Genomic DNA, 27,921 nt, shown 5'->3' with positions numbered 1-27,921 from the left:
CATATCCAAATATATTAAATAACTCAAGAAATCATATACATATCATGTATTAAAACCATACATTATAACACTTATAATATATTAAAATGCATTAACATGCTTAACCTTTGGTGGAATTTATCTAAATGACATCCATAAAGCATTTAAATAACAAATGAACTAGTAATTTGGCCCATAGGATAAAATAAAGCAATAAATTACAATAATTATGCAAATTTTATCCTAAAACTACTTCTGTCGCTCCAGAACAAGAGCTGAACCGTGAGCAATGCAACCCTAGTGTCGTTGTGTCGTAGTGTTGCAACGTCGAGAGCAGCATTGCAATGCTGCAACACCATAAGCCGATTCTGGGTAGCTTATTGATTGTTCTTGCATTTTTGGCCAAAATTGGTCTTGATCTTCATCGCTTACAACCCTAATTCTAGACACAGGCTTATAGAATACTCAAATTACATGATTAAATGCCCAAAAATGTAAGGCCTTTACAATTTGATCGAATCAAACATAAAGTTCTATGGCCATAAATTACCGTAAACATTCATTTGCAAGACCACATTCACAATGCAATTCATCCCACCAAACCTAGTGCAAGTTTCAGAAATCTAAATTAATTCTACGAGATGGCTCTAATACCAATTACAGGAATAAATTAATTAGGACCTTACTCGAAATCAATTTAGAAATTCTGAAATACCAGTACACTGGGAAATACAGAATATCACAGAGATTTACAAAATTAAACCTACTATAAAACCCTAGGTTAAGCATGCATTTAAAATTAGGAAAATCTATCATACAGAGTAAAGAAAAGAATGAAAGGATCCTTACTCTCGTAGAAGACTTGACTAATAATCGCCTTTAGGTTGGAATTCAAGAACACCACCAATGAACTACCTTCCTATTCACTGAGAATTCTTGGGTATTAGTTTGTGGGAACCAAATGAATAATGGGAAGAAGGGGATGATTTTTTTAGAGTACAGAATTGTTTTGTGTCTCAAAACACCATTACCTGCATTTTTCCATTTTGCAGGTTTTAATCAAATGGTGTAGGGGGGAACTGTAGGATTGTGTCATCAACAGCGGAAGAACAAAGATCATCTAAGCACTCAAATTCACTAAGTTTGGCAAAAGATAAAGCATGTTTCTGCAGAAAAATGGGTTTCAAGACATACCTCTTGTAAAACTTCTTCAAACCTCCATCTCCAACTGCTATCTTCTCCATATCTTGTTGTAGACCACCTCAAGATCTTCTCCACTATTCTCTTGGTGCTTTAGATTGAGTTGTGGGACTCAAAACAAGCTTGAATCAAGGGATGAAGGAGAAAAGCTCACTGCAACAACCTTGTTGAAGAACCATTCTTCAAACCGAATTTTCTCTCAAAATTCTATAGACTGCATGCCCGATTTTCACTCCAATCTCTTCATTATATTACAGATCAATATGCAAAGAGAAGAGTTGCATGAGTTGCAGCTCATGCTTGGAGAAGACAAGGCAAAATATTGTAATATGTGTGAGCTAGTTAGGTGATGGATAATGGAAAAATCCATTTTTCCATTTTGTGTTTTTGTTTTCTTTTTCTTTTTCAGTTTTATCTAAAAATCAAATTTTGATTTAAAAATCTATTTGATTTTTAAAATGAAAATTTAATTAATTTCATAAATTAATTATTAAATAAAACTTAATTAATTTCATAAATTAATTATTAAATAAAACTTAATTAATTTAATATCAAATATTAAATTAATTTTAACACATATCCATCTTTATATATTTAAATCATATTTAAATATATAAATTCTCCTATTTCGTTTAATTCTAAAATTAAACATAATTATATCTCATATAATCGCTAATTCCCTTAATTCTAATATGAACGTTTCAAATTAACTTATCACGCTATTCTAGAGCTAGTCTGTTACGAGCTAGTAGGGGGACCTAGCGGACCTACAGATCATGGGCTCCAACGATCCGAGATTAATTGGCTAAACTCATTAGACCAGATTAATCTCTATTCATTAACTAATGGATCATTCCACTAGCCCATAGTTGCACTCCCCTCACTGTAGATATATTATGTCCACATGATTTAACCATAACCAGCAAGTTGACCCTTCACAGGTTGTTCGTAATAATGGCTGGGTCAAATATCTGTTTTACCCCCGAGATTACGTCTTATTCCTCAAGTCCCTACTGATTCTCTAATGAACAACTGGTTCGTGATCCAATCACCAAACCAAACTCTCTCAGCCCGGTGAGAGGTTGGGACCCCTTGTTCAAGACCTAGATTCAGTACTTAAGAGAACAACCTTTCTCCTATCCCTAAATCGGATAGGTGTGAACTTCGTCTTGCACCCTATATCCCCAGCTATTTATCCAGTCTTACTCCTGAAATGGGGGTCTTATTGAGCCAACGCTGTTGAGCCAACTTTCAACTATGTAAATCTAAGGGCAATCCCGAATAAACAGGAGTTCATAGTTAGCTCAGGATTAAGATCGAGTTACCTAGATCATCAAGGTGAAATAGTCAATCTTAAACAGTAAACAATGTTATAAAATAAGAGTGACTTATTTCTTGGTCCTAATCTTATGCAAACTCATTGCATAAGACGCCCTCACTCCTCATGTCATAACATGTACGAATTAGGATCACATCGTATGTAGCATTTTACAACTCTTTGTAACAACTACAATGTAGGTCGCATCTAGTGGTGTTACCAGAATAAGGTACCCAACCTCATTTATGTACCATTGATCATTTTGACTATTTACTCAAACCCGATCCACTCTTATATCTCCACATAAACTTCAAGTACTCATACAATAGTCATGGGTCTTAGTTTATTGGATTTAGACTTTCATACAATTTATGAGATCAATAACAAGTATATTGATTATAGAAAATGTTTATCATTTTACAAACTGCGAGTTTTTAGGACAAAACCCAACAGGAACGTGGGAGCCATCCCATGTTTCTAGTAACTCTCTACGTGGGAGTTAAGTTTTAATATAAAAATAAATTAATTAATTAAATCTTATTTAATTAATGATTTCATTTAAATATTTAAATGAAACATCTCTTACATAACCTATAGTTTTAGTTCAATTAATTTAATTAAATCAAACTAAATTTAATTATTTAATTCTCCAATTAAATAATTACCAAATTAAATATCAAATATTTAATTTAACCTACAAATGAATTATATTCAGTTGTATTTCTCTCATAACCTATAGTTTTAATGTGCATCTAATATATATTAATTTTTAACATACAGTTTTAATATGAATCCAATTCATATTAAATTAATATTTGAACTCCTTCAAATATTTAATTCTCCCATAAATTAATTTTGAATTATATCTAAAATTAAACTTATATTATAAAGTTTAATTCAAATATAAATTTTATATTATAATTATACATTATACTATTTCCCTAAGAGAATTTGAACATTTCGACCTCAATTGAAGACATAATTACCTCAAATCTCTTTACGAACTAAAAGCAGACCTTATTGACCTACAGATCAGAAGCTCCAACGATATGAGATTAATTAGTTAAACTCATTAACCACATTAATTAATATTCGTTAACTATGGGTACACTCCACCAAAGACACATAATTGCACTATTCTCACTGTAGATATATTTTTTTTGTCCACGGATATAGACCAATAACAGCAAATTAGTCCTTCAAGAGTACTCGTAATACCAGCTGGGTCAAATTACCGTTTTACCCCTAGGTTACCTCTGTATCCTTAAGTACCCATGTTTCTCTAATGAATAACTTGTCTATGGTCTAAGCATTAAATAGAAACCCTTCTTGGGCTAGTGAGAAGGGACCCTTTATTCAGGTTCCAGAGATACCACTTAAGGGAACACTCATCTACTTACTCTAAAGTCGGGAATGAGTAAAATCCATCTTATATTATTATGTTCCCAACTCCCCACTCGGTCTTGTCTCCAAAATGGTAGCTATATTGAGTCCGTGAACTGGCCACTCTCACTCATACAAATCGAAGGACATTCCCTTGTGAATAGAAGTTCATAATACACTCAGGATTAAGACTGGGTTTCCTAGGTCATTCTATTGAAATAGAAACCTCTATTGAAATAGAAACCTAACTAGTCAACAAAGTTACATCTAGTGGTTCCTATTTTGCGGTCCGATCTTATGCAAACTCATTGTATAAGATACCCTCACTTGCATGTCGCCTACACGAACGTCCTGGATAATTGCGTTTGTATCAAATACAAAGTGGGTCGTATCCATAGTATCACTTAGATAAGGTGCCCAACCTTATCCCTATACTATTTATCTTTTAGGTTGTATCTTAAACATTGATCCTTGTATGTCTCCACATACAGTTCAAGACTCATAAGACAACTTAGGATGTTAGTTTATTGGATTTAGGATTATTAAGACAAAATGCATACAACACAATCAATAACACTTATTGAAATAATATCGATAACTCTTTATTGATGGCAGTCAATTATTTACATTTATTATCTAGAGTTTTAGGGTATAAAACCCAATACATTGAACATTCCAATGGAAGTTCATTCACTAAATGTGAAGAAAGATATATTTCAACCTCGAGATATAACAAAAAACTTCTTGGTCCTGAAGTACCATATCTTAGTGCAATTAGTACACTTATGTATCATGCTAATAGTACAAGACCATATATTGCATTTTCAATAAATTTATTAGCAAGATATAGTTCTTCTCTAACAAAAAGACATTGGAACGAAATTAAGCATATACTCCGTTATCTCCGAGGAACGATTGATATGAGTTTGTTTTATTCAAATAAATCAAATTTTGATCTAGTTGGTTATGCAGATTCTGGATATTTATCTAATCCACTCAAAGCTAGATCTCAAATAGGTTATCTATTCACATGTGAAGGAACTGTTGTATCGTGGCGGTCAGTGAAACAGACCATAACAACTACTTTCTAAAAGCATGTTGAAATTCTTGCAATTCACGAGGCTAGTCAAGAATGTGTATAGCTAAGATCAATAATTCAACACATTCGTGGAACATATGATTTGTCTTCTAGTAAAAATCTTCCAACGATATTATACAAAGACAACACAACATGCATAGCCCAAATCAAAGAAGGATATATTAAAGAAAATAGAACAAAGCATATTTCACCAAAACTTTTCTACACTCATGATCTTGAAGAAAATGGTGACATCACTGTACAACAGATTTATTCGTAGGATAACCTAGCAAACTTATTTACAAAATCATTACCAACCGCAACATTTGAAAAATTGGTGCACAACATTGGAATGCAACGACTTAGAGATCATAAGTGATGTTTTCATGAGGGAGAGCAAATATAGTGCATTCTTTTAGAAGTATTTGATTATATGAAATATGTACTCTTTTTCATTCACTAAGTTTTTTCCCATCGAATTTTTCCTAGTAAGATTTTAATGAGGCATGTTTCATATATATATGTGTGTATATATATATAAGCATCTAAGGAGGAGTATTATAAATATTATGAATTAAGTGTAAAATAGATGCCCATGCTTAGTGTTCATTGGCCATGTGTCATAATCTTATTATCCCATATATTATCTATGTGTCTCAAGATTACACGTCCATGTAATCCAGCTCCTACTTACCAAACTGCTTATAAATAATAGCATTTGGTGGATTTTGTAAGTACACATCGGTAAAAATTCAAAAAAAGCATGAGAAAATTGAGAATTTGGAGAAATTTCTTTTTTCATATTTTGTTTATGTATATATTATGTTTTATTTATTTTATTATATATTATTATTATATTATATTATTTCTATATCCATGTTTTCGTTGTGTTCTGTTATACTCTTCAATTTTACAACAAGCAGAAATTTATAGTCTTTTTAATGAGCCTTTTGTCGCATAATTACTTCATTTTATTATCGGCTAATCATGAAATATTATAAGGTTGTTAGGAGAGATTTGCCTCTGTTGGCTTCAAGGTGTTTGTTTCAATTACGCAATCCCTAACCAACTCTTCATATACCCTATTTCCTAACGACCATAATATATATACTCATTTCCCTTTTTTATATTTATTTGTTTGTTTTAATATTGCACATCAAGATACGGGTTGATCATAGTTTATAGTGTGAAGTATGGTGGGAGTCTAATATAATATGTTTTTTTAAAAAAATGGAAAATAAATTAAAAACAAATATTTACTAAGACTAAAAAAGTGGGCAAACCTTAGACTTTTTTTTATTGAATATACCTTTATATTATGTCAATTAAATTATACTTAATTTGATAAAATAATAATAATAATAATAATAATAATAATAATAATACTTTCGATACATTATTCAAGAGAAAAGAAATAAGTTGATAAAACATGCAACTCAAGAAAAGAATATCTTCAATGAGGTTCTCAAATCTATTCAGTTTTATCATTTTCCTTGTAAGGAAAACAAACTACTCATGTCATTGCAATGTTGGCCTTGGCCTCCTCTCTAGATTCTCTTTGATCCGAAAAATTGTTTTTTCAGATTGTATTTCACCCCTCCTTGGATAAGATTTTTTGTGTGATTGTTTATGGAGGCTTTGTTTATGTGTTTCGCTTCTATTAGCCTCAAAAGAAAAAAAAACACTAGAAGAATTTTAGGCTTTAATGTTGGTTTTAAACCGACATTAAAGGGCTTTAATGTCAATTGACAACCGACATTAAAGATAGTGTTATTAAAGCCCTTTTAATGTCGGTTGTCTTTAATGTCAATTTTGCCCTTTTAATGTCGGATGTCTTTAATGTCGATTTTAAACCGACATTAAAGGACTTTAATAACACTGTCTTTAATGTCGGTTGCAACTGACATTAAATCCCTTTAATGAAATTTGCAACCGACATTAAAGCCCAGAATCTGTCCGTTTTATCAATTATTGTCCTTTTTTTAAATTTCGTTGCCGGATCTATTTTTTGGTCAAAAAGTATAACATGACACATCATCATCGAACACTATGGCTATGACATATTATTTATGTATGGATTGCAAATATATTACATTTAATCCACAAATTCTGCTATAAAATTATAATTTAAAAGGTCGAATAATAATTCAGCCCTTGAAAACACAAATTACAAGTAATACAAACATTATGAGTTTACTATCCCTCTCCAATTGATAAATATGGATCCCTTCATAATTCTTCTTAAACAACCCCCCCAGCTTCAGCAGTGTCTGGTTATAGGCATCTTTGTCTAACCACTGTTGTTCAAAGGATCACAAATAAAAAAAGTTCAAGATAGAGAATTGAAAGTGAAAATGTGATCAGAATTCATTCAAGGCAAAATTCTTTACTAGAGTTCCCCAATAAAAAAGCATAAAGAGGTTCCGATACCAAATCTTTACTCCTTTGTTGTACCTGCAAAACAAGAAAACTCAATAGTTGAATAAATGAGAGAATCTTCTTTTTAAAACTGTGAGTCATCAACTAAAACTTATTAAAACTGTGAGTCAAACATTCTTTTAGTGTATTTGATTAGCATAATGCACATGTTCTCAAGCCAATTAATCATTTAGTTCCTGCATCTATCTCTTAGCTCCAGCGGCCCATCGTGTAGCTCAATCGTTTAGTAAACGATCTTGCGCATAGGCTATCGTTTAGCTACCACGCCCATCGTTTACCTCCATCGTTTAACGCTGACGCCTTATCGTCTAATGCATTCGCCTATCGCTTAATGTCATCACCTATCGCTTAGCATTCCGTCTATCGTGTAGCGCGTCTGCTCATTGTCAGCACAGCACGACTATCGTCTAGCGCTCATGCCCATCGCGTAGCACCATCGTGTAGTCTATCGCTTAGCGCCCGTGCATCTGCTATACGATCGTCCAGCACCCGCCTACACGATCGAAGATCGTCTAGTGCCCACTTATAAGATCGTCCAGTGCCCGTGCATCTGCTATACAATCGTCTAGCGCCCACGCATCTGCTATGCGATCGTCCAACGTCCGCCTACACGATCGACGATCGTCCAGCGCCCGCGCATATCTACACAATCGTCTAGTGCATCGCTTAGCTTCGCGCATCTGCTATACGATCGTCTACCTTATCGTTTAGCTCCCCGCATTGCTCAGATCATCCAGCGCCTGCCTACACGATCGCCTACTTCATCGTTTAGCTCCCCGCATTGCTACACGATTGTCTAGTGCCCATCTACAAGATCACCTACCTCATCGTGTAGCACTACCCATTTTCAACACGATCGTCTACCCAGCGCCTTGCGCTCAACATTTCGCTTTCACTACGCTTGCTCACGCATACCCAACGCAAGAGAAACTCTTGGCAACGCCTCTTGCCAGTACTTCAACAAATGTATCATATACAACAAAACCATTAATCAAATCAAATTTCAAAGGCCATAGACACATAAAAAGGCCCAAATCTAGGAGTAAAGAGACATATTGAAGTGAAACCACAACTGGCTTTCATTGAGACATTTACACACAGTTGAGAGGCATAACATAAGAACAAAAATTGTTGTGAGTTTAAGAGAGGAAAGAGAAGAAGAGCATATTGATCTGGACGAACGACGAACGGTGAACTTCAGATCTTCAGATCGAACGACGAATGGCGGCACACGGATCCAGGCGACTTCAGATCTGGACTTCAGATCCAAGCGACTGGGTGCGGCCGACGACGAACGAATGAGAGGATTTACACCACGGACGACTGGGTTTGGAAGAGAGAAGTGAGAAAGAAGAGGGTCTGAAGAGGGAAGTGTGAGAATGAGAGGAAAAAGAAAATAGGGGGAGAGTGAAGAGGAAAAAATGAAAAAATTGGGGGAAAATAGAAAATAGGGGGAGAGTGAGGAGGGAAGAATTAAACGGGTCTTTAATGTCGGTTTAAAACCGACATTAAAGATCCGCTTAAAAAAAAAAAGAACCGATTTCACTTTTTTCAACCGACATTAAAAGCCCAAAATTCTTGTAGTGAAAAACACGCAACTCAGAGTTGAACAATGCTAGCATGAGTACAATTTAATAGAAATTAATATACACTCACTTAAGGTTCGAGAGGTTCAGAATTTCATTTACTCACATTTGTTTTGCTAAAAAAAAAAGCTCACAATCGGACCTTGTATTTAATTTCCATAAACTAAAATTGGTGCGTGAGTTGTTAAATCATGATTGATTACCTAATGTTGGGTTATAGTAAATTTAATATTATATGTACACTTTAATCTTTTCCTTTATGGAGTTGAAAATTAGTTGAAAATCCAAGTAATAGTATCTATATTGGAAAGAAATAAAATAATAATAATAATAAAAGACTTAAACATTGGTTAAGTTTCAAACTCATAACCTCATTGTTTGGTAACTATATTAAAACACCTACCAACTGAAAAAAAAAATTAAGTCGATAAATTATAATAATAATAATTTTATGGAAGGGAGATTGGATACAACATTACAACCTGAAGACACAGCAGCAGCAAAGTATACAGGAACTATCTATATATATATTAACCGAAATGGGTATGAAGGAAAATATAATATTATATGGAAAAAAAAGGCATTATTATATTACAGAGAGTGATGTTATTATAAATTCAAAATGGAGGTGGAGAGGGACCCAGAAAGGAGCAGAGTGATGTCGTTTTGGGAGAACGCTGACAATTTCAACGTGAATTTCGTTGTGGATAAAAATCAATTCTCCACGAGTGGAGAAATAAATTTTGTAAAGAGATGTGATATGTCGGGAGAGCTTTTGTTTTTTTATTTATTTATTTATTTTCTCATTGGCGTATAAATTAAATTGGAGTGTCACCTAATATTTGACACCTTCTTTCTATCAATGGAAACTCAACTCTTTCAAACGAACACCAACTCCAGATTTAAACGAATTTGTGTCTTCTGCGGCAGCAGCCCCGGCAAGAACCCTTGCTATCAACTTGCTGCTCTTCAACTAGCCCAACAACTCGTAAGTTGATAAGTTACGATAAATTCTGTGTGATTTAATGTTGATTGAAATTGCTTTTATTCATATTTCTTATGCTTTCACTAGCGGAATTGGGTTTAGGATTTAGAGTTGTAAGTTATGTTATATTTTGATGCGAATTAACTGCTTATGATGAGAGAAAAAGGCTGGAGAGATTATTAATAATTAGTGACGTAATATAACTTTTTTGTTTTTAATTTTCATTTTTAAGTTTGGAGTTATGAATAATTAAGAATGTGTAGATAAGTGTTAATGAAGGATAAAGTAGTGCAGGTGGAAAGGAACATCGACTTGGTTTATGGAGGAGGGAGCATCGGCCTTATGGGTTTAGTCTCTCAAGCCGTCCATGATGGTGGTTGCCACGTCTTAGGGTAACTTTCTTTTAAAAAAAAAAATATTTTAAATAATAAATAATAGCAAAATGTCACCATATTCATGATAGACTACTATTTGTATCTATGATGACAGAAATAGACACAAATAATTATCTATCGCAAATAGACAATAAAATTTTTCTATATTTACAAATATTTTAGTTCATTTTCTTATATTCGAAAATCGATCCTATAGGTTGAGTTAACCATAATTTGCCAATTTTGTTTTTCAAAAAATTATAGGAAAAAAAGAATATTTTTTTAATTGTTTTTTCCCTCCCACGGAAAAAAGGGTGTGAAATCTAGTATGTACTTAAAAATAGAGCAATATTTAGGTGCAACTAAACTACACTCGTCTCCATGCATCCATCGATGTTATATAGCAATTTGTGGTTAAATACTTAGATGGACACATGAAGATGAGTGCAACCTGCGATGCATCCAATTATTTTTTCTTTAAATATTGCTCTTCTTTCCTTTGATAAAGTTATTTATTATTATTATTATTATTATTATTTTGCCTTTTGGTTCAGAGGTTTAATTCTTTATTTTTATATGAATATTTGGTATCTCAAGCTACATACGTCTCTTGAAACTAATCATTTAATTGTTTAACTAGGCTTTATAACATGACAAGCTCTCTTATTTGTTCTTTTATGTTTTTTTAAAAATATTTTTGAATTTTTTCTACTAAATAATTAGAATTAGTTATAAAAAGATACGGACCTACCGATGAAAATGCATCCAAGTATTTCTCTTATATATATCAATAATGATTTGATAGCTTAGTTTGGGTTTTATTTGCAGTGTGATTCCAAAGACACTCATGTTAAGAGAGGTAAAATTATGGATATTGTTTTGTAACATATGTATATCTATGATATAATTTAAAGTCATTGGAGATGATGGGGTAATATTTTCACAGCTGACCGGAGAAACGGTGGGAGAAGTAAAGCCTGTATCCAGCATGCACCAACGTAAAGCTGAAATGGCCAAACAAGCTGACGCATTCATTGCCTTACCAGGTCTCTTCAAAATCCCTCCTTCTTAATTAATAATCTTTATTAAAAATGTAACTCAACTCCTAAGTTAAATTAAATTAAACTTCTCTAAACCTTTTAGTGAATTATGATTAATTTTGCAGGTGGGTATGGCACTCTAGAGGAGCTACTGGAAGTAATCGCTTGGGCTCAACTTGGAATCCACGAAAAACCCGTAAAAAAAACCATCTCACTTTCTTCTTTTAATTCCCCTTTTAAATTTAACTGCACCCAATTGAGGCTCAATTTCATGCCTTTTTTCTCTTATTAAATCCTTTACAATAGAGCTTCCAAAAAAGTCAGTCAATAAAGCATATATAAAAGATAAAAACGTGAGTGTGTGAGTGTGTGCGTGTGTTCTTTTTTAATAATGGCCACTTCATCAGTAGGCCAAGCATTATCCATATACCAAAAAAAGTTTGTTGCTTTTTCATCATTGCAACCCAAGAATAACAAGATAAATAATTATATATTACTTTGAATTTAAAAATAATGAATTTATTTCATATTTTTATATATGTATTTAACAAGATAATGTATTTTAAACTGTTTTTATCTTTATTTAATATAATCAGACAAAATATTTAAATTTTATAGTCTGAAATGTATTAAAAATATAAAATTGTTGATTTTAGAATTTGTACTACTTGAATCACATCATACGAAAATAATTTTTAGAAATAGAATTCCAACAAATATTTGTTGTTCTTACTAAATTTGAAAACACAAAACAAAATTTGAATGGTCAATTAAACAAGTTTTTATTACATATTAAAGATGAATGATCAACCAGCGAAGTGAATATTTGGTGGAGTAATTGTTGAACTGAACAAAAGAGATTGGTTATTAGTGATGTGTGGTGGTGCACTGTAGGTGGGGCTGTTGAACGTTGACGGCTATTACAACGCCCTTCTCTCTTTCATAGACAAAGCAGTGGCTGAAGGTTTTATTACACCAGCTGCCCGTAACATTATTGTTTCTGCCCAGACTGCCCAAGAACTCATGTTCAAGCTTGAGGTAACATTTTCTATTTTAGTCAACCAATCATTTGGTTACACGTGGGGAGGATCTATTTGCTGGCCCCACATAAGTTAAATCACAATGGAATCAACGGCAAGAACTTGATTCTTTTTTTACTTTGGCGAAGGATTACAAGCCCAAGCACTGTGGAGTTGAAGGCTGGGTATGATGGGACAATGGAGAAACAAATGGGTCTCAAATTTAAAATCAGATATTGCCCCTTGACTTAGTTTCATTATTATTTTGGACCAGAATAAGAAAATAATTAAAAATTAGACAACAATTTTATGTCTGTTTGTGTTTTGAGCTTGTGCCATCACAGTTTGTTTCTAGTTCGCTGTGTTGATCATATCAAGCCTCTCCATTTTAACTTGTAAATGTGTCTCCTTAGATGGCGGAACTGAATCTTATAATTGATGGGAATTAGTTATCCTTCTTCAATGCTCCTATTGAAGTTTGATAGAGCACTTACTAAGTTGTTTATCATCAATACATATTGTTATGAATAATTTTAAACTAATAAAATAAATCTAAAAGTACAAAAAAAAAAGAAAGTTAGACCGAAGCCGAGACTCAGCCTTTGGGCCGGCATCACGTGGGCATGTCCAATTCAATGAAAATGCAAATTATCTTATCAGATTAGAAAATAAGCGAATTCCGAGTAACAAGAGAAACCCAGGTCAACCTCTTATATAAATACATCATTACAACTCTTAGAGAGACAATTAGAATTTTACTCTCTAACTCTCTAACTTCCAAATTCTTTCGTTCTATGACTTAAGTATCGGAGTTTGTGTGAAAGGTACCATACTAGTGTGTAGATTTTCTCTTTTGTATACCATATTTTTGTCTCTTCAAATAAATTCAATATCGATATTACGTAAAGATAAATATATTTTTTCTATCCAAATTTTGGTATCAACACTTATCTTAAACCATTGTTATTTAGAATATGAATTATTTATTAGTAATTTACAGAAACACTTTCTGTCATTTGTGTTATAAATGGGGTGGCCTTTTATGATTAAAGTATTGTTTTTTAACAAAAGTACCCATCTCAAAAGTGGTCTCATACACCTTTTGATTAGAGGAATCTAGAAGCCTATCATAATCTAATTAAAAAGAAACACGGTGGGTTGCACTATGTCCAAAATTGGAGTGGACAGAAGGATTTTCCAAAGGTTATGGTTGTGGATAAAGGACGCATAAAAAATGAACAAGTGTGCAGCTTGCTTATGTTTAATTTGCCCTTTTTTTTCTTTTTTTTTTTTTTTTTTTTTGTGCTCCTAAAAACACAAGTCGCCATTGACATCTGTAAAGTTGCAAATTTTGAAGTTTGCAAACTGAAACATCAGACATGCCCTCTGATTTCTATACAATGTCGCATCACCTTTCTTTTTATTAACGTGGAACAGACGCATCGACCTTTTGAATTGGCCTTGGGACCTTTCATACCAACTCATCTTGTCAGCAACAATGAAATGAACAGACAAAGCAATAACAAATTCCAAAATATATATCACTCAAATAAAGAATTACAAACCATAATTCTTCAAACAAAGGCTCACTTCAGATACATGGTTAATTTCACTGTGCGGCTTGGCTTTTTGTTAGGGGCTTGGCAAACGCTCACTCACTCGCGAGAAGTAAACTCATCATAGCACTAATATTTTCCGATACAAAGAAGTGGTAAGCTACAAGAGATATTATACAATCACAAATTTAGATAATATGATAGAATTATATGTATATATACGGGTTGCATTAGGTGAAAGACTGCACTGCTGAGGAGGTGGTAACTAAACTCGATAGCAGGCCGACAACAAGAGCGCTGTTATATGTGCTTGGTTCCCCTTGCATTGAATTGTTTCGTGAGTCTATATAGGTGTCATTGAGGAAAGGACCGCCAACAAGAGCTCCATAAGCTATATTTGGGTTGGGTTCGGTGGAGTCGAGCCACTTAAAGCCATCATTACACTTGGTTTTGGCATCAGCTGGGATCGATGCACCTCTGTGGTGGACATATTGTGGGAATTTGTCACCATATCCCACGAGATAGCTCATTTTCAAAGGATTGTTGCCCAACACATAATCAGCCTGGAAATAGAAGCGTCCAACTTAAAATCATTATGGCTTTCTCAAGAGAAAAGTATATGTTGTTTGTGCTAGATAAAGGGTTTGCTTACCTGAGATTTGGCAAATTTTCTTAGGTCTGCTGGTGTGTAGGAGTCTCCACTGCAAGACAATTTTGCAGTTCTGGAGGTAAGCATGTAATCGCCGTAAAGAGAAGCTAAGAATGCTGAAGACACAGGATGCTGCAGAGAGTTCCATTCGCTGACCCATATGAGACCATCTGACCAAAAACATCGTTAAATAAGTTAAGTTCTAGACGACAATGCTGCTATAATATTCCTGATCCAAGGGATGACAAGAAATCACATCTTATGTAGTTATTACATAGTTGAAATAAAGGTTAAAATACAATTGTAGTCTATGTACTTTGGGTTTCATTCCATTTTAAACATTGTACATTTGATTATCCAATTTTAGTATATATACTTTTAATAAATATTAGATTTAGTCCTCCAAAGTTATCTTAAAAAAAAAATAATCAAAATTAGTTAAACAAGAATAGTATTTGTCATACAAGAAGACAATAAATCTTTTTAGAAAAAATCAGCAATAAACTCACTGCAGCGTGCAGGGACTAATTTTAAGAATTACTGAGAATGAGTACATGGCCTGGTATTAGACATTTGAAACTATAGTGACCAAGAACAAAATCCGAAGTACATCAACCAAAATAATATTTCAACCTCAAATAAACTACTTACTGTCTGTTCTGCTACTTGTAGCTGTTGGAGACTCTGGGATTAGACCACACATGACAGCTTCAGCTGTTTTCTTGTACACTTGAACTGACTTCGAAATACCTTCGGAGCCAAAGAAGTTTAACCGAGACAGTAAAACCTGCATAGACATTGCAGAGTCAGTGACAAGGTTAAGATGTCAATGTTCATTAGCCTCTGTTTTCACTGGATTCCAAAAGATTAAAATTGTAATAAATTCGAAATAAATTCATTTGTTTATCATTTAAAATTAGAAGGATTCAAAATCAAAAGTGGTTTACAACCTTTTTCTTATGTAAAAGACTTTGCATAGCAGAGTGCTTGGATTTCGCATGATTTCAAAGCTAATCCCATATGTAACTGCATAAAACCTCAACTTGCCTTTCATAAGTTTAAGGTAATTCCTGATTCCGGACAGAGTTACAGGGGGAAAGAAATGCTCTTTTTTTTTTTTTTTTAATGAGATGTCAAGGAACAAGATGATACGTTTACTGCAGGAAAATGAAATCTAGCTATGTCTGAGCCTACAGCAAATGATTTTAGATTAAACATCGATCTAGAGTTTCACTCTCATAACATTGGTCTGATCAAGACTTCAGACGTTCTTATTCCCCTTTGCTACACTCCTCACTATTAGCTTCTAGATTCAATGGGAAGTTGGGAACTGATGTTCGTGTAGGCTGTAAACCGATATAGAGCAACACGATGGCTTAAGAAAAAACATATCAAATGGAAAGAATGTTGAAGTAAAATTCTTTTGTTTAGCTAAAACTTTAGCTAATCTCATCATTATCTTTTTTAGCGACAACTGACAATAATAAAATTCTACATTCTACCACATAGATAAGAATCTATCACCCAGTTAAAAGAGATACGTACTTGGGTTGCTGCATGCTTGTCATCCCAACTAAACCAGGTAGGACTTCCCCATTTCGCATATAGTTTCCCATTGCTTCCAGCCACATAATCAAGGTAGGCTTCATCCTCTGTTGCATGGTACAGCCAGCTCGCAGCCCATAGAAGCTCATCTCCATATCCTGATGAATTGTAGTAGGTTTGGACTTCAGGAATATTGATACTGTATAAACCTCGATTTCCATCAGCAAAAGAAAACAATTCTTCAGCATGTTTAAGAAGCTTGTTTGAATAGGAGGGATCAGATTTCTTGTACACAAGAGATGCAGAAGCCATAGCTGCAGCAGTTTCGGCTGCTACATCTGTTCCTGGAACAGAGGCATTGATCTGTACAAGTGGCCTCTTCTCTGCCATGGTTTCAGGCCTATCCCAACAGGCATGGTCTACCTTAGGATCTCCAACCTGCAAAGTATCACCAAAAGATTATATGAGAGCCTTTCCTACTGCATAACTTATAAAACAATTGAGACCAACTTGAATCTGCAAAGAAAACCAGTAACACCTTACACTAATATGTGATATAGAATAAACCACTAAAAGTGAGTGATCCAGGCTAAATGGTCTAAGCATGAGCATCCCAGAAAATAAATGGAAGCTTTTCCAGCAGTTACTCAGTCTATAGCTTTAGTTTCAAAGAATTACATAACCGATGCCAAAACATCTTTTCGTTTCTAAACTAATGAATTCTACAATTCATATTATAGAGATGCAAGAACACAAGAGCAATGCAATGAGTAAATAAAGGTTTACCTGAATGTAAAGCACATTTTCTGCAGGATGAGCATTGATAAGATAGTCGGTAATCCACTTGAGAGAATCTTTGGCAGGATCCAATTGACCAACTGCATCCATCTGGTCTCCATACTCCAGAATGGCCCAAGATAACACTGTGGCAGTAAAAGCCATTGGGAAACCAAACTTCATATGATCCCCAGCATCATACATTCCCTTAGACAGATCCAAGTTCGCTTCACTTCCATCTTTCAACCCCGAATCCCCTCTCCAAGATATTTTGTTATCTACCAACTTCCCAGCTGCAAATAGACTTTCAGTTTAGACATATCGCGAGAATGCCACATTTGTACATTAAATCCACAAACCAACAAACAAGACATTGCATCAAAATCGAAAAATCTAGTTGCGAAAACATTCTTGTAGAAACAGAAGATATTAAAATGAGGAGATAATATTACACTTCTGCACATCGAAAAACCTCATGGCCATCTTGAGAGCATCGGAATATTTCTTCTCGATTGCACCAGGAGGTCCAGGAACTGGAGCAGGGTCATCATCAGAGTGACTCGATTTCTTCTTAACTGCGAATACTATAGCACCAGCTATCAAACCAAGAATCACCAAGACCAGAAACCATCCACAACACCCTCTAGACCTCGATTTCTCTCCCATTTTGCGCAATGTGAAGCTATTACTGCGTAAATGCTACCGCTCAGATGAATAAAAGAACCAAGATCTAGCTCAAACACAATACATTGCGACAGTGGGGAAGCATGGGCAATAGAGAGGCCTGTAGGGTAGGTGGAAATCTGGAAGTGGTAGATAAAAGGCTGTCAAACCAGGATCTGTTCCATTGAGGGAAGTGTGATTAAGGAAATGATTGGTTGAAATTGGAAGTTAAAGGAACAAACCCTAATTAAAGAAATGGGGGAAGTTGGATCTGAGCTTGTAGAGAAAGACTTTTATTCTGAATTTGGTGTGGATTGTGGAAGAAAAGATCTCGTCACCGACAATTTTGTTTTCACGCGGCACACTATCAAATTTCACGATGTATTATTGTTTTATATTTACTAATTGGTGGGTTTCTATATTTTTTTAGTCTTTTTCATTACGAAGAATGTGGGCGCAAGTGGATGAACGGTCAGATTACGGAGCGTGAACACACGCTCCGTCAGTTATTCATCACACATTAAAATGGTTCCCCACGTTGTAACCCGAAACTGTTGTATATTGCCAACTGGTGTGCGCCCCCTCATTTATTATCATTTTTTATTGCTTGGTATTGTGTGGTTTTGGACACAAACTTGTGTCCATATCTAATAAATATTTTTGTTTCATGTTTTCATTGAGTTTGAACATATATGCCTTTTGACAAATAACTTAAATTCTATATTTAAAAATTATTTTTGATTTTATGATCCATTTAAATTTTATAAATAATCTTTTATGTTATTATAGTATCCATACTTTGAATTTTAAAAAATTTTAAAATGTAGAATTATATTAAATAAAGTTTAAAATATTTGGAAATAAATATGTCAGATTACAAATTCAATTATTTTTAAAAAATTATAATATATTATAAGTTATATATTATTTTAAACTAATAATTATTCATTTTTTTTTAAATATAAAACATGTTTATAAATAAATTAACAATAGTTTATTATCAAATAATATTTGGTAGATAACTACAACTAATTTTACCATTTATAAATATGGTATCAAACACATTTGAAATAATTGTTTAAATGAATTACCAATTTCTAAATCGATTACCAAATACATATATGATAACATGAAATACGACTTATTTTCAAATTTCTGTTTTCAGGTCAAGTACAATCGGAAATATGCTCATTTGACAATTAACATTGAGATTGAACTCTTGATTTTAATGTTGGTCTATCTACCAAAACGAACATAACTCAATTGACATGTAGTATGTACTAGTGACCAAGAGGTATATTAGTTCAAGCCTCTACCCTTTATTGAACTTAAAAAAAATATTTGATCTATCTAGTTCTAGTTGGTAATGAGACGAGTAACATTTATATCTTATGGAGATTGTGAAATCTCCCCACATTCACCAAATGTGGGGTAGTTAACATGTCCTCAGATGATGCATTATTATTATTATTATTTATTGAATAATCATTTAGGCTTAAAGAGTTATGATACCATATTAGATAAATATGAAGTTTTACTGTATCTAGTAGAGATAGAGAGACAATATCTTCTAATGTGAAATCCTTAAGGGCACTTGCAAAAAAGACAAAACAAAATACATTAATAAGGCTCATAGCCCACATGTTTGTTATTTGCAAAAATGGCAAAAACGAAACTTATCCCATGTGTAACAAATGTAATATATCACAAGTGCCCTCATTACTTATATACATTTGATATACCCAATACACTTGATACACTACTGATATATATTTGTTGCACTATTGATATATACTTGATACACCACTAAAGTATTGATATACTTGATAATAATGTACTTGGCAGATAAACTACTATAAATTCGTTGATTTGACTGATATACTTGATAATGATACATGTGACTAATATACTACTAATAAACTTGACATTATCACTTTTTTATAATGCTAATACACTTTATTGATATATTGTTAATACATTTGACTGGTATTGTTAACACACTCGACTAATATAGTGTTGATATATTTGACTGATATATTGTTAATACACTTGATATTATGCACACATACTCTCTTTTTTTAAAAAAATGGAGTTCTTATTCTCAACAACACGCCCCCCCCCCCATCACTATTTCACACCAGCACTCCTTCACACCATCTGTCATCAGCCACTGCTCCACATCGTCGTCTTTTACGTCCGTCGACCGCCACGTCCAGTCGTCAGTCATCAGTCGGCCGACTTCACCACTTCTCTCTCTTATATCGTTCTTTTCCCCAACATCTCTCTTTCATCAACTAACACTGTTGCACCCCATCTCTCGCCACCCACCGCTCCACCTCCTCACTGCTTACCTCTGTTGACTGTCACATATCCGTTCACCATCTGTCGGTCTCTCCGCTTTTCTCTCTCTATCTTTCTTTCTCTCAATTTATTGTTTAGAGCAAATATGGAATAAAAAATAATTATAAATCCAAAATTGAAATTTTTACCATATTTACAAAATATCAAATATGGGTGATCCACCTATAAATAATATTCAAATGGCTACCATTCAATCTCCCAAATCCTTATCATATCTAAATAAATTAATTAACGATAATCTTGTCTTCTAAAAAAAACGTTAATTTTGTTGGTTTTTTCACGATTTTTTAAAATTTTATTCCATTTTGCTAATGACATTTGTTTACTTTAGTGTGAATTTGATCTTGTTCTTTTAAACTACTTGGTTAGTTGCGCATTCGACAGTGTAAACTAAAGAATGTGTTTGTTGTTTGCAATAATTATCTCACATTGAGTGGATATTATTATTGGGGCAAATTTCATAGGTTTTTCAAGTTCTTAATCGCATATTCTCATATAAATAAATCAATCATGCTTTCTCAAATCAATTCATGATACTATTCTATTTATTTAATTATCCATTATAACGTTATAATATTGACAGTGAATTTTATTATCCAACAAAAACTTAGCTTAATTAACATCTATATATATTGAAAATCAAGAGATCTGTAGTTTAAATCTCCATTTGTACTAAAGAAAAAAGTGGATCTTATTAAATACCAACTCGAAAATTTAGAGACGAATTAGACACTTTTAAAAGGGATACCAAGACAAATGACAAATTTAAAAGGTGAATTTTAAAAAATAGCTACACGCCCAAATTTAAAATGACAATTTTTTTTAAATGGCAAAATTATATTTTTAATTAAAGAATTCAAATTATTAGAAAACCCAAATACCCCTTCAGAACTAATACCTAAAATTACAGTGTGATTAGGGAAATCTAAAATTTCAAAAATATAATAAATTGCAAATCCCAACAACTTCAATCGATTAATAAATAAATAATCATTTACCGATAAAGATACAGAATAATTTAGAACTCCAAATCATATGATTTTATCTACAAAATTTATAAGATATTTTTTTTGTCCATCTTTAAAAATTTAGGAGTTTAATGAAAATATGTTTCTTTTCAAGGAAAATATGCTTGTACTTGAAATTAAAAAAAAAAATACACACAAATACGTAGTCATTAACGATTAGCATTAATCTTATAGTAACTCTAACTTGCAGAAAAAAATCCTTATCATCTAAAAATTAAACCATCAGTAAATTGATTTACAATTTTAGTATAGTTAAATTAAATAATCTGTATTTGAAAAAATTGAAAAACAAATTTCAACATGAATGGGTAGAAGGAGAAAATTCCTGTATTAAGAAAAGTGAAAAATTAAGTAAATACTTATATTTTACGAAATTTTCTAAAATAAAAAAAATATAGAAAACTATTTACACTAGCAAAATTTAATTTTATTTGATAGAAGTTTATTGAAGTTTATCAATGTCTATCAGTGATACAAACTTATTGAAATCTATCAATGATACTATATGATAGATACTAATAGAAATCTATCAATGTCGATATTTTTTGTTATTTCTATAAATAGTTTGACTTTTTTTTTATATATGAAAATTTTCCTAAATTTTAATAGATTTTAGAAAAGTTTTCCATTCAAAAAAATGCAAAATGTAAATACAAATACAAAATACCTTGTTTCTCCCCTCTGCGTTTAACGCTGGACTTTAATATATAGTATTTATTATCTAACTACCAATTAAAATGTTCAATCTCTCATTCTCACATGTTGTGAATTAAAAAAATGTCATTCAATCCTCGACAAACTTCTTCACTCCCTTTGTGCAAGATTTTTTTTTAAAAAAAAATACCTTAACTATCTGGCAAATAATTTTTTGTTCAAAACTCGTGAAATAAAGTGATGGGAGAATTACAAATATTAGAGGAAAATAGAGTAAATATTGAGAAACAAAGACGTATACAATTAGCCAATTAGGTTGAGCAGCAGATATCTCGCTCTCTTTAAGGAGATTCAAGTTATGTGTAGTGTATATTGAAAATCTCTATATCAACCACCGATGCAACAGATATTCTCTGACTTGCCCTTTTCAGGATACAAGAACCCAACTGAAACGTTGCATAGCTCAAACCACTCTGCATTGAAAGGTTGAACTTACTCCACAACTAAAACACCCCATTTTTTTAACCAATTTCTCTTAAAAACGCTGATAAGAGAAAATACGAGAGAAAGATATGTTGAGTATTTGTTGGTGTATTTTGAGAGAATGGTAAGAATCCTTTTATAGTGAAATTTTAAATCTAATATTTATTATATATAATCAATAACATTTAAAACTCAACTACGTTTTGGATACAAAGAACTCTCTTTTAAATAAAACTCCAACTTTAAGTAAGTTGTTTAAATGAGTATAACGACATTTCCCCACTCATTTTTTAATATTTAAAATAAGCATCAAAATAGAATTGGCCAAAAGAAATATCATTATACGTCATACAGGTGTAACTATGCGTTGAATCTTTATTAGTGAAATAATAATCTTTATTCCAATGTTAGTAATGGTCTCTGATTTGAACTATAATGCTAAAAGGTAAAAGAAAACTTATTATTCACATACAATTATTTAGGTGTTGACATGAGCTTTATCGGTTAGAAACTTAGCATTTTAGGCCTTGTGCTTATCCCAGTATTTCATGAATGTATTTGAGAATAAGTCTCATATTTTCGTAGTGAGTGATCTCACTCTCACACTCATATAAGTAAAATTTTCCAAGGGTGCTCTTATAATATAACACACTACACTCACAAGAACTACAAAATTTATTAAGAGCTTATTGAAAAACTCAACCCTCCACATCGTTATAGGATAATGCACTCACATCATAGGGACTGATTAATATATAGAGATAGTGCATTTCTTGACCACCTTATAATTCGTTGTTCCCTTTGAACCTAGTTCTCAGAATCTTTATTCACTAGGTGAGTATCCTTATATATGGCTCATGACAATTAAAAGGGCTTCAACCCCATCCCACTCGATGTATTCCAGACCCTTTCTTTAGTTATGGCCTTTGTTAATGGATCTACAAGATTACTCAAGATTTAATGTAATTCACATTAATGATCTCATTACTCAAATAAGATCTCGCAGTACTATGTTTTCTTCTTATAGGTCTGAATTTACCATTACAAAAACGATTTTTTACTCTACCAATTGTGGCAGTGCTATCACAATTTATCAAGATAGGAGGTATTGGTTTCTCCTACATTGAAATTTCATATAATAAATCTCTCAACCAACTTGCTTCCTCACTAGCTGAAGCTAAGACAAAAACTCTACTTCTATAGTAGAGTTGGTATAATTGTTTGATTTCAGATTTTCAACAAATATCACTACCTCCCAAGGTAAAAATATACCATGTAGTAGATAGAGAATCACTTGAAAATGTATTCCAATCAGCATAAGAAAATCCTTCAATAATAGTAGGATATTTTTATAGATTAAGCCATGATATTTTGTTCCCAATAAATATTTCATAACACGATCAGTGGCATATCAATGCTCTTTACCTGGCTTACTTGTAAACCTGTTAAGAAGTAAGAACTTCTACTGCATATGTCGTCAAGTCTAGTATAATCAGTTGCATATCGTAGGCTACCAGTCACACTAGCATATTTTTTTTTATTCTTTCATTTTCAACGGGAAATAAGTGAACACTTGAATCAAATGGAGTAGAAATATATTTACAAACAAAATAACTGTATATTCTGAGTATTTTCTCGATATAATGAAATTGGTCAAGAAAAAAACTATATGAATTTTTTGTTATTTTCATACCCAATATAAAGTTAGTCTCACCAAGATCTTTCCTATCAAAATGATAGCTCAACAATTTTTTGTTTCATTCATAATAAAATTATTTGAGCCAATGATCAGTAAATCATCAACCTATAAGTTAATAATAACATGAAAATCTTTATGTGATTTATGATAGATGCACTTGTCACATTCATTTGATTTATAACCATTTATTTAACATGCAAGAATCAAAATTTTTGTGTCACAACTTTGGAACTTACTTTAAGCCATATAAGGATTTAGTAAGCTTAACACTTTGACCTTTCATATTTTATGCGGTAAAAAGTTTCAACATTTTCCATATTCTCCATTTCGCGTGTTTGCTTATCTATTTCAATTTCTTAGGGGGTTTTTTTTTAAAAAAAAAAAAAGTTTATACCATATAGTTCATGGTAAATTATAGTGAACTACAATACAATATACTATAGTATATTTTAGTGAACTATCATACAATATGTGGTAGTATATTTGTATAAACATATACCTCTTTAATATTTGAAATATACTATGTATTTGGTTTGATGAATTTATAACTATACTATGTATATATTGTTTTGTATACAAGATAATTTCTTACATCCTTTATTATATTATGCCACTTATCATATACAATATAGTTCATTCTAGTACCATTATTCTATATATAATAATTTTCTATGTATATCACCCAATTTTTTAATTATTATATACCATGTATTCACACAAATATCAATATCAACATAATAATATATATCATTTGTTCGTTGATTTCGTGATTCGAGCTTAGGAGTGTATTCTATAAAATAATTGAAAAAATAAGTGTAAATATGAATGATGCGTTGATGTGTTTATGATGCGTTAGTGATGTGCAACAGGACGCATGACATTCCTCTATTGAAGTTCAAGTTTTCCTGAATCAGATCCAAGTATTAATCCAACTCAGGTTCCTGGTAAGTCCAGGGTCGAACTCAGGGATTAAGATTAAAGCTAACGCAGACCTTGCGTTGTAACTGTTGTAGGGATATCCTAAATGTATGGAGAAATGAGTTATTTACACTAAGCTACTGTGTGTGTGTGCAAGAAGATACAAAAGGGTCGAGTAGAGAATGATGGGTCATGTGAAAATGGAGTTTGATGCAAGTGATTTGCTTCGATCTAAGTTGGATGTACACGAACAAGAATGTGATGCGAATGAGATGACTTGTTTATCTCCGTTTATGCGTTAGACTCTATTCGACACTTCTCAATGCGAATATCATACAATACCTATCTCTAGGATGTATGCATCAAACACAGGATGCAATAAAACACCAGTGCGTCTATCTCTAGATGTATTAGGCGTTCTAACTTGATTTTGGCTTACTTATTCTCTCGAATAATTTAAGCTAAAGATACTTTTACCAATTGATTTAGTTGGCTTAAGCGTTCGAAATGGAATTTTGCATGAAGTATAGATGCATCCAACATAAACAAGAAATAAACAATGACGAAGTATGATAGATCAAATATGTGAATTTATAAAGAAACTGATTACCTTTACAAAACCAATACTTAATCAAATGAAAAGATGAAAGCGATAAGTAAGATGAAATGGAAGGAGTCAAGCCGCAGAGTACAATCTCTTGTCCTCTTTGACTCAATTCTAGTCATGTACAACCACTTGTGGAAGAATTGAAAGAAATGTCTCTCTCGAGCTCGGCTTCCTCCGCTCCTTGATCGGCGATGGTGGTGGTTCTCTTCCCTCTTGTTCTTCTCGGCACCATGGCACAGCTCTAAAGATCTAAAACTGAGACTAAAAACTGAGAATTGAGAACTTGGGACTTCGAACTCTTTCATCTGGTGGGATTTCTTCTATTTATAGGCGTTGGTCTTCTCCAACTTGATGATGGGAAGCATTAAATTCCATACCCTGGTCAGCTGCCTGACACTCAGATGCTTTTTAGACGCCGCCCGCTGCAGGTGCCCATGCTTGCAAGTGGTGATTTGACACAAACAGCCTGAATCAATGAATCTTCCTTGCGTTGAATCCCCCCGACGCATGCCCATGCGTTAGACTTTGCCTGCGACACTTTTCTTAATCATGCATTAACCTCTTGTTGAGATCCTGCAATATCATGCGTTAATGCCGTAGTACTTTAGTAATAAACATTCTTTTGCATGAGTTTGATAGTGTTCGAGTAATTTCATGCGTTTCTTCTAAAAATGATGAGATTTTATCATTAAAGACCCTAATTGTTCCAACTTTTGAGTCACAATAACTTGTTTCTACAAGTTATCACACCCCCAAATTTGAACAATGCTTGTCCTCAAGCATTCCATAAATAATTCTTTGTTATCTCCCTTGTCTTTAGTGTGCAGTGTTCACCTCTCATCATATTCACTTATAAGCTTGAGACTGGAGTTTGGAAAATGTAACGCAGGTTGATTCTTTTCTGAAAGGACGAATGTTTTATTTCAGGTGCAGCAAGCTTTTCGTCAACAACTTCTTCCATTTCTCAAAACATTCCCGTTTTTTCTAAACCAGCAATGCATTAGATGCTTTTTAAAATAGATGCCGATTAAAAAGAAAAAGTATAAATTTTCGGTTACCCATGTGTTGTTCCAGGTGTCCCACTTTCGTTTTGGCTTGCCCCCACGGGTGTCATGCGAGCATCCAACTACGGGTGAGAGCCCTTCACAACTAAACTCATATCTAGCATTCATGCGTTCCAAGATACAACTTCTTTAAACTAGATAGAGGAGTTTTGGAACGCATTGGTCTAGGAGACTTAACTTCGTTTTGGCTTGCCCCCACAGGTGTCATGCGAGCATCTAACTACGGCTAAGTGCATGTTCCAATTTTTAACTCATGCCAATTTGAGGTTTTTCTTTTAGAGTAATAACAGAGGAGTTGCATTTAACATTTTTCTATTTTGTTTCCTTTATTATTATTTTTTTTATGTACTCGATTAATGTGTTTTAACTCGGTTTCCCTCATTCTCAAATTTAGAGATCAGCTAAATCCTCATTGTTAAAAAAGAAATAAAATTTTGAAAAGGCTTTGAGAGTTTCAAAAGGAGTTTTGATTTAAGGCTTGCATGCATTAGAAAGAAAACATGTAGTCTTTTTAGAAAAGTTCAGGCTTTGTTGATTTTCCTAACACCTACTCTCTACTTATAAATTTCATATTGCTAATATCATTGAGATAAAACAACGCACAAGACTAGAAAAATAGCTAGAACAAAAAAAGTATGCTAAGGACAAATGCAAGGATAAGAAAATGATAGAAATTTCATTCATTTTCATTGGATAACTAATGGAATAAACAAACAAAGCAATCAAATACAAAAGATTAACAAATAAAACAAAGTACAAAGTAACCAACACCCCGAAACTTATTGTGTTGGCGCGTCATCCCTGCGTTCTTCTGCAGGATTTTCATCCATGAAGCGTAGAGGATTCCTAAGGTGAGTAGGTAGCGGTGGCAAGGCAAACATTCCAACCAAGACCTGATTAATATACTACGTTGTGTAGATAAACTGGTCTTGCATTCTTCTTGTTTGCTGCAGCAAGTAATCCCTTAGAACCCTATTTTATTGTTGAAGACTTTCAATGGATGCGACCAGTGGTCTGAGTTGATCACTAATGAAAGTTTGCATGGTTTTGGCGGTGTTGGCTCTTCAGTTCTTTCAACTAGGTCTTCAATATTTCCTGCGTTACTTGACCCTAACCTAGTTGGTTCAAAAATGACTGGAGGTGGCACAAAAGTTGGAATTGGAGTTGGTAAGGGCAAAGGAAGGGGACTAGGGATTTCTTTATCTACATCAGTAGGCTCATGGTGCATTGGATCAAGACTCCCTTCTTGCGAGGCCAAAGGTGAGTTTGGGAGAGGGATGTTTAGGTATGGCCGCACTTTTTCGTTAGTAGATGCATGCTCCGCTTCGTAATCTTCATTCTCCGAAGCTTCATCGTTGTGTTCAATCACCTGGACGCGTCTTCTTTTGGGGGTGTGTTTGGAGGGTCGAGGTATGGCTGCTGCGTCCTTGCGAGGTAGGGTAGGCTGGTGCGGCGAACCGTGAAGCAGACGCCTAATCAACTTGATATCCATCAGACCATCGATTTCCCCCAGAGG

The 27,921-nt window shown here is 33.3% G+C and overlaps 2 protein-coding genes across 2 annotated transcripts; one reads left to right on the top strand and one right to left on the bottom strand.

Annotated features, from left to right (window-relative positions):
- The first annotated feature begins 9,819 nt into the window (after window positions 1-9,819).
- Window positions 9,820-12,890, top strand: LOC120086097 (cytokinin riboside 5'-monophosphate phosphoribohydrolase LOG7-like). Its single transcript, XM_039042541.1, has 7 exons — window positions 9,820-9,971; window positions 10,263-10,360; window positions 11,171-11,201; window positions 11,289-11,388; window positions 11,508-11,578; window positions 12,277-12,420; window positions 12,551-12,890. The coding sequence occupies exons 1-7, from the start codon at window positions 9,846-9,848 to the stop codon at window positions 12,590-12,592; spliced, it is 612 nt and encodes a 203-aa protein (XP_038898469.1). The 5' UTR covers window positions 9,820-9,845; the 3' UTR covers window positions 12,593-12,890.
- A 1,025-nt stretch (window positions 12,891-13,915) lies between these two features.
- Window positions 13,916-17,956, bottom strand: LOC120086096 (endoglucanase 10-like). The gene is made up of 6 exons (XM_039042540.1): window positions 17,381-17,956; window positions 16,938-17,221; window positions 16,152-16,589; window positions 15,258-15,393; window positions 14,610-14,776; window positions 13,916-14,520 (listed from the first exon to the last, which is right to left on the bottom strand). Exons 1-6 carry the CDS (start codon window positions 17,592-17,594, stop codon window positions 14,188-14,190), a joined length of 1,572 nt encoding a protein of 523 aa, XP_038898468.1. The 5' UTR covers window positions 17,595-17,956; the 3' UTR covers window positions 13,916-14,187.
- Between the last annotated feature and the right edge of the window lie 9,965 nt (window positions 17,957-27,921).

The sequence above is a fragment of the Benincasa hispida genome, chromosome 9 (assembly GCF_009727055.1).
Source record: "Benincasa hispida cultivar B227 chromosome 9, ASM972705v1, whole genome shotgun sequence".
Taxonomy (NCBI): domain Eukaryota; kingdom Viridiplantae; phylum Streptophyta; class Magnoliopsida; order Cucurbitales; family Cucurbitaceae; genus Benincasa; species Benincasa hispida.
Note: the sequence above shows the minus strand (reverse complement) of the source record. Positions and strands in the feature narration are given on the sequence as shown.

Coding starts and splice junctions, on each gene's coding strand:
- LOC120086097 (XM_039042541.1), top strand. CDS start 9,846: ATGGAAACTCAACTCTTTCAAACGAACACCAACTCCAGATTTAAACGA. Junction 11,389..11,507: donor CGCATTCATTGCCTTACCAG/GTCTCTTCAAAA, acceptor TTAATTTTGCAG/GTGGGTATGGCACTCTAGAG. Junction 11,579..12,276: donor TTGGAATCCACGAAAAACCC/GTAAAAAAAACC, acceptor GGTGCACTGTAG/GTGGGGCTGTTGAACGTTGA.
- LOC120086096 (XM_039042540.1), bottom strand. CDS start 17,594: ATGGGAGAGAAATCGAGGTCTAGAGGGTGTTGTGGATGGTTTCTGGTC. Junction 14,777..15,257: donor TACAAGTAGCAGAACAGACA/GTAAGTAGTTTA, acceptor GTTTTTGGTCAG/ATGGTCTCATATGGGTCAGC. Junction 14,521..14,609: donor GAAAATTTGCCAAATCTCAG/GTAAGCAAACCC, acceptor TTCTATTTCCAG/GCTGATTATGTGTTGGGCAA.